This window comes from Salvelinus namaycush, chromosome 15, assembly GCF_016432855.1.
Source record: "Salvelinus namaycush isolate Seneca chromosome 15, SaNama_1.0, whole genome shotgun sequence".
NCBI lineage: Eukaryota > Metazoa > Chordata > Actinopteri > Salmoniformes > Salmonidae > Salvelinus > Salvelinus namaycush.
Window position 1 is genome coordinate 41,383,048 of NC_052321.1, and position 6,961 is coordinate 41,390,008.

A 6,961-nucleotide genomic window follows, 5' to 3' on the forward strand; every position below is an offset into this window, starting at 1 on the left:
GATACTTCTTACTTATTGAGGAATAACTGTCTCATTGATGGGAGTGGAAACAGAACTGCTTAAGGTTTTGCCACCATTTGGTTCATCCCAAATGTTTTACCATGAGCTGATGTGGTCCTGGAAAAGTCCAATAGGAACTCCTTAGCTCTTCTCACGAATGATGGTCAACAAAGTTTCGACAATACAATGAGTATTGTCAGTGAAATCTGCTTAGGATGTTGCAGATCCTTAATTCTTTGCAGTTCACGGTTAAATCGACCTAATCTTCTTCTTTTTGTGAAAGAGAACGTGCTTGTTCACTGCAAAGACAAAAATCTGAAGTAAGTGGATGCACACTGAAAAGCTATGCACACAAATTGGAAGTATTGTGAGATTAAAATTTTGAGGCAGGGGCAAATGACTAGGCCAACATAGTATATGACGTGAATTACCATGAAAACACATGTTACCTGATATGAGCTGAATATTAAATCACTCATTATACACAGCAGGAGGAACAACAACAAAATTATGCATCTAACAAGACTCCCAATATTGGCTCTTTGTGTATGATGATGTCATATGGCTGAGTCTATGGTCGTGTTGCCCTGCTCAGAAGTTGCTGACATGCCAGATTTTACAAGCCTGGATAAGTATTTAACGTATCAGCTAACCACATCCTATCTGGTGCCTGACTGCACACTCGATGACATGGCATGCAATCACTGGTCGATTCATGCAGGGGAACACGACCATAGTTAAAGCCACACTGTGGCTACATCTGAAATTTGGCGTCAAACCCTTGCTTCATCTGTACATGTTTCACCAATTTCTCTCAGCTCATTGGAGGAAGAGGACCGAGGGAGTACCTTGGATCCTCTGCTTCAATGCGCTTTGAGCGCAATTGAGGAAACAAGTATGGAGGAAGCAAGTAACCAGGGCCGTAACTACATACACTACTGGTCAAAAGTTTTAGAACACCTACTCATTCCAGGGTTTTTATTTTTTACTATATTGTATATATTCTATATTATTTTTGATTCTTCAAAGTAGCCACCCTTTGCCTTGACAGCTTTGCACACTCTTGGCACTCTCTCAACCAGCTTCATGAGGTAGTCACCTGGAATTCATTTCAATTAACAGGTGTGCCTAAATTAAAAGTTCATTTGTGGGATTTCTTTCCTTCTTAATGCGTTTGAGCCAATCAGTTGTGTTGAGACAAGGTGTGGGGGGGATACAGAAGATAGCCCCATTTGTGAACAGACCAAGTCCATATTATGGCAAGAACAGCTCAAATAAGCAAAGAGAAACAACAGACCATCATTACTTTAAGACATGAAGGTCAGTCAATACGGAACATTTCAAGAACATTGAACATTTCTTCAAGTGCAGTGGCAAAAACTATCAAGCACTATGATGAAACTGGCTCTCATGAGAACAGCCACAGGAATGGAAGACCCAGAGTTACCTCTGCTGCAGAGGATAAGTTCATTAGTAACCAGCCTCAGAAATTGCAGCCCAAATAAATGCTTCACAAAGCTCAAGTAACAGACACATCTCAACATCAACTCTTCAGAGGACACTGCATGAATCAGGCCTTCATGTTCGAACTGCTGCAGAGAAACCACAACTAAAAGGACCCCAATAAGAAGAGACTTGCTTGGGCCAAGAAACACGATCAATGGAAATTAGCCCTTTGGTCTGGAGACCAAATTGGAGATTTTTGGTTCCATCCGCCGTGTCTTTGTGAACGGATGATCTCCGCTGGTGTGGTTCCCACCGTAAACCATGGAGGAGGTGTTATGGTGTGGGGGTGCTTTGCTGGTGACACTGTCTGTGATTTATTTAGAATTCAAGGCACTTAACCAGCATGGCTACCACAGCCATCCCATCTGATTTACTTAGTGGGAATATCATTTGTTTTTTAACAGGACAATGAACCAACACAACTCCAGGCTGTGTAAGGGCTATTTGACCAAGAAGGAGAGTGATGGATTGCTGCATCAGATGACCTGGCCTCCACAATCTCCCGACCCCAACCAAACTGAGATGGTTTGGGATTAGTCAGACCGCAGAGTGAAGGAAAAGCAGCCAACAAGTGCTCAGCATATGTGGGAACTCCTTCACGACTGTTGGAAAAGCATTCCAGGTGAAGCTGGTTGAGAGAATGGCAAGAGTGTGCAAAGCTGTCATCAAGGCATGGGTGGCTATTAGAAAGTCAAATATATTTTGATTTGTTTAACAATTTTTTGGTTCCTACATTATTCCATGTGTTATTTCATAGTTTTGATGTCTTCACTATTATTCTACAATGTAGAAAATAATAAAAATAAAGAGAAACCCTTGAATGACCGGTCGTGTATGAATAAATAATACATTTTGTAAACAAAGCAAATAAATTACAGGTCAACATCTAAATATTACTCCCAGCGTTGATCATAGCTCAGAACTCTTATTCTTGATCTGACTGAGTTCGTATCGTGTCTGCCTCTTTGCGAACGAGTGGGACAGTGGTTTGTTATTTTCGTCTGCGTCCCCGGATTTGCCTTTTTAAAACCACATTCACCACTCTTTCAAACAGCTAACTCCATCTGAGAAAATCTGTACAAGTTAAAAACTTTTAAAAAAGAACATATGTTTCAGATATGAACATCTCCACATGGTCCATCTTCCTTATAGGCCTATGTTAAAATGCAGTTTTTGGCAGAAATGCTTTCTTGAACATGTGAACTTTCATGTGCCTTAATAACAAACTTGTATGCCATCTGTAAATACGAATACAATTGTTAAATTATGAGCCTTGTTGGTTAAGCCACATAAAAAGACAGCAACCCGGGCCTCCCGGGTGGCGCAGTGGTCTAGGGCACTGCATCGCAGTGCTAACTGCGCCACCAGAGTCTCTGGGTTCGCGCCCAGGCTCTGTCGCAGCCGGCCGCGACCGGGAGGCCCGTGGGGCGACGCACAATTGGCATAGCGTCGTCCGGGTTAGGGAGGGTTTGGCCGGTAGGGATATCCTTGTCTCATCGCGCTCCAGCGACTCCTGTGGCGGGCCGGGCGCAGTGCGCGCTAACCAAGGGGGCCAGGTACACGGTGTTTCCTCCGACACATTGGTGCGGCTGGCTTCCGGGTTGGAGGCGCGCTGTGTTAAGAAGCAGTGCGGCTTGGTTGGGTTGTGCTTCGGAGGACGCATGGCTTTCGACCTTCGTCTCTCCCGAGCCCGTACGGGAGTTGTAGCGATGAGACAAGATAGTAATTACTAGCGATTGGATACCACGAAAATTGGGGAGAAAATGGGATAAAAAAAAGACAGCAACCCATGATTGGCTGAGATAATGAATGGTCTGGACATGCCGAGAGAGGAGTTCGGATTGGTCTGCCATATAGAAGGTTTTTGTCTATTTGATCTGGTCAGTCTATGTTGGTAATCCTGTCAAATGCAGCTTTTAAATTTTTATTTCATTTATGTAGCTGCATAAGTGTTGCTCTCCACTTTCTGTAGGATCGATTTTTAAAATCAGTGGAATTAGAGTATGATAGCTAAAGAGATGGGAAAACACCTGTTTCCAGATTACGTCTTTAAACTAAGGGCATTTGTGGCATGGATCCGTGACAGGGAGACGCGTCCATCATGCATGATGATGTAAGATAAATGTATAGATATTACACTTTCTAATTATGTCAGAAAGTGGTTTAATTTCAAGTGTACTGTTAGCTAGCGTTAGCTGGCTGGCTCCCTAGCTAACGTTAGGTGGCGTGATGTGTGTGATCTGACATGTTGTATACCTAGCTAGGTTAATTGTTTACCTAGGTAGCTAGCTACACGTTTACTGACACCGACCATAAGACGTCGGCAAAGAAAGCATAATGAAATTGTTGCCAGCAGAGCTAGGTTAGGCTGTTTTCATGTTATCCAGAAGGTAAACAAATCATCGGCCAGAGCAGCAAGTGTGCTGCTGGGTGGGGCTAAAGCTTAAGAGGGTGTGAACGATGCTGAATGGGTTGTCGTGGAAAATTGCAAGATTATGTTATCGTGCTTGTAAAATTATATTATAATCTTTGTATTGCATTAGAATGGTTGTTTTAGTCGACAGAATAGAGTATTCTGTCGACTATTGTGTGTGTGTGTGTTCCACTGAGGATGGGCCTCTATGAGATAGCACTGACAGAGGAGATTTACGATGTCTTTGGGTAATAACGCCTAAAGAGCATTCCAGATAGTAAAGGTAATGTTTTTGTGCTATACCGTACCAGGGTGAGACGGGTTCCAGTTTGGAGTAGGAGGGGGCCAGACACTGGTCTTAACAATGAGAACTGTTAACACAGTAGTAACTGTTTGCTATGTTTTATAGATATCTTTCATACAAATCTTAACCTTTGTGAACTGTTCCTAAGATCTGTGGTTCATCATGTAAGTTGAAAGGGGTGTATCTTGGCTATAAAATATCTTTGTATTCTTCTGTAGTGACTCTCAAAATTCATTATAGATAGTGAATTGTTGAAAGTCAAAGGCTAAAGCTCATTAAAGATTAAGTTTAAGTATAACTCTGACTGGTGTGTAGTTTGTATCTCTCCTCATTTGGTAATACAGGAAAATGCCATCACAGGGTATAGACAAAGAATAGCTCTTCACTAGATAGCAAAACATTCAAAGGCAATTTTCTCAAAAGTGAGTTTACAAGTTGATCAACTTAAGGCAGAATTACTTTCCCATTGTTCCTCAAATGCAGTGTATGATATACCATGTTGTTGCTCTGACTCTAATTTTATCCAATGTGAAAAACAGAAATTCAAATTTTCCTACGCAAAACCTAATCCAGGTGGTGAGTCACAAATGTCATTTTCATTTATATCAGTGGTTGTTTGTCTCATCTCGATCGCCCACTGGAGTTTATAGTTCACCCATTACCCAACTTTTTCATTTTTTAACAATTACATCACTGATATTAATATAGAATCATGAGTAACATTCTAATAACTGAATGTGATAATATGATCTGTGTGCTCCATTGAGGTTTTTTTGTGCAGAGCTTGATTAGTAATGCCTGGGAATACAAATGTGAATTATGTAATTTAAGAAAAGTGATATGTAAAGAGTTGATTTTTTGCAATTCATCATTATACCGAATGAACAGTCACTGAGTCAGTGTGAATCATTTTACATATTTGCCCCCATTCAGGGGAGTAACACTACAATTGTATAGGCTATATGTTTGTAGATTAGGGTTAGGCGGTATCCAGATTTTCATACAGTTATACCATTTCTGTACCATACCGAGGTATACGGTATTACCGACTGTGCACACAACGGGTGCTATTAAAAATAAAAAACAGGGATATTGATCTAGGAGGGGATTGAATGTCTCTGCAGTAACCAAGAAACTTGATCTTGACATCTTGCCACTTAGCTAGCAAACCAAATGCATTGGTATTTCGAAATATACAGTATAACGGGGAATCACCCAAGCCTATTGTAGATCGACTGAGGTGACAAACTAGAGCAGCCAAGGTGACAATGGGGGACTTGGTTATGGCTACGGAAGTAACATTTTCCGACACAGTGAGAGGCCGTTGTCCACTGGGCATCAGTGCTAACTCCCGGAGAGAAAAAGTGTCATAGTTTGCTCCCATACAATGATACTCAGTCAGAGATGGTTTGTAGCTTACCCAGGGGATCATTTTTTCGCAGCACCAGTTTCTCCCGTAGTCGGTTCCTCTTGGTGTTGAAACAATAACCTGTCCCTGCAGCACTCACCATTTGCACTAGGACAGTCCTGTAACACAGATACAATGGTTCCTTTGTGTGATAGCCCACAAAGAGTTGTGGAATATACTACATGAACATTGGTATTCCTCTGGGTCACTTTTATAATAAAGCAGATTGAGGATAATATCACAGTAAACACACTTCAGAGAAAGATATCAAACCTAAAATCCAATCTGTACGGTATTAACATTTTACTAGGGAGTAGTTAGCCAGCAGATCAGACCCGCTTGCTAAGTAGTAGTCGTTCAAGCTTCTCGGTGTAACAGTTGGGATAATGGAACAATTCGGAGCACAATGCATTTCTCATCCCTGGATTGAGGTACTTTTTCAGAGCAATATCTCGCGCCGGCTCCACGGTGTCCTAATCTACACAACAATGCTAACGTTAGTGCAGTTGTAAGCATGCGGTTTCCGATCTGCTGGCTATGAAGTAGCATACACAGTACAGGGTACAATACATGGTCCATGGATATAGTAATAAATAGCGGGTCTATGTACAAATAATGAGGTGGAGAAGGAAAGAAAGCACTTACTTTGACTTGGCCTTGGCCACTTGTGTGCATGGAAAACAGAGGACAGTGAAATCAGATGGGCAAGATCATTATGCCCGTTTATGTTAGCTTTAGCTAGCTAGTTAACGTAACACTTGCCATTGATAGCTAATTAACGTAGCTTCTGATTGAGCAATCTAACGCTAGTCAACACGACATCTTTTTTTCAAGTATGGTCGCTAGCTAGTTTACTACTGAAACTAGAAAGGTAACGTTAACATGACACGCTGGCTTCAACGCTAAAGATAGTGAATCACAGGTAAATCTACCAACCAAATATGCATAGAGCCAGCCAAACAATACAATATTTGCCATACAAGTGGAAAAACGACAATATACAGCAACGTATTCAAACATACTCACGGTTTACAGCAGTGAGGAACATTTTTGAATACAGTAACGTTATTAGCTAGAACAAATAGATAGCTTCTTTTTCTTTGGGTTTGATGGCGAACTACACCAAAATGTGTATTGTCGCCACCAACTGGATGTTGAGGAAAACAATTCCCTAAAGAAAAGTAATTCCACTATGGGAAAGAGAAAATGAAGATTAATATTATTTTCCATAGTCCAGCTCCTTCAGTCATTCAAAACCTCAAATCCTCTGTTTAGGCTCTAGGGCCTGAGAGGGTGGGACTGCATGAGTCAGTAATCCATGTAGCTCGTC

General features: G+C 41.4%; 1 protein-coding gene across 1 annotated transcript; it reads right to left on the reverse strand.

The window, feature by feature from the left end:
• Positions 1–249: 249 nt before the first annotated feature.
• On the reverse strand, positions 250–6,679 carry LOC120059965 (39S ribosomal protein L33, mitochondrial-like). Its single transcript, XM_039009043.1, has 4 exons — positions 6,658–6,679; positions 6,277–6,295; positions 5,644–5,750; positions 250–299 (listed from the first exon to the last, which is right to left on the reverse strand). The coding sequence occupies exons 1-4, from the start codon at positions 6,677–6,679 to the stop codon at positions 250–252; spliced, it is 198 nt and encodes a 65-aa protein (XP_038864971.1).
• Between the last annotated feature and the right edge of the window lie 282 nt (positions 6,680–6,961).

What these genes read in the sequence shown, in the direction of transcription:
- LOC120059965 (XM_039009043.1), bottom strand. Translation starts at nt 6,679, where the DNA reads ATGTTCCTCACTGCTGTAAACC. An exon ending in GCGAAAAAATGATCCCCTGG is followed by an intron (nt 300 to 5,643) that starts GTAAGCTACAAA and finishes TTGTCTTTGCAG; the next exon opens with TGAACAAGCACGTTCTCTTT.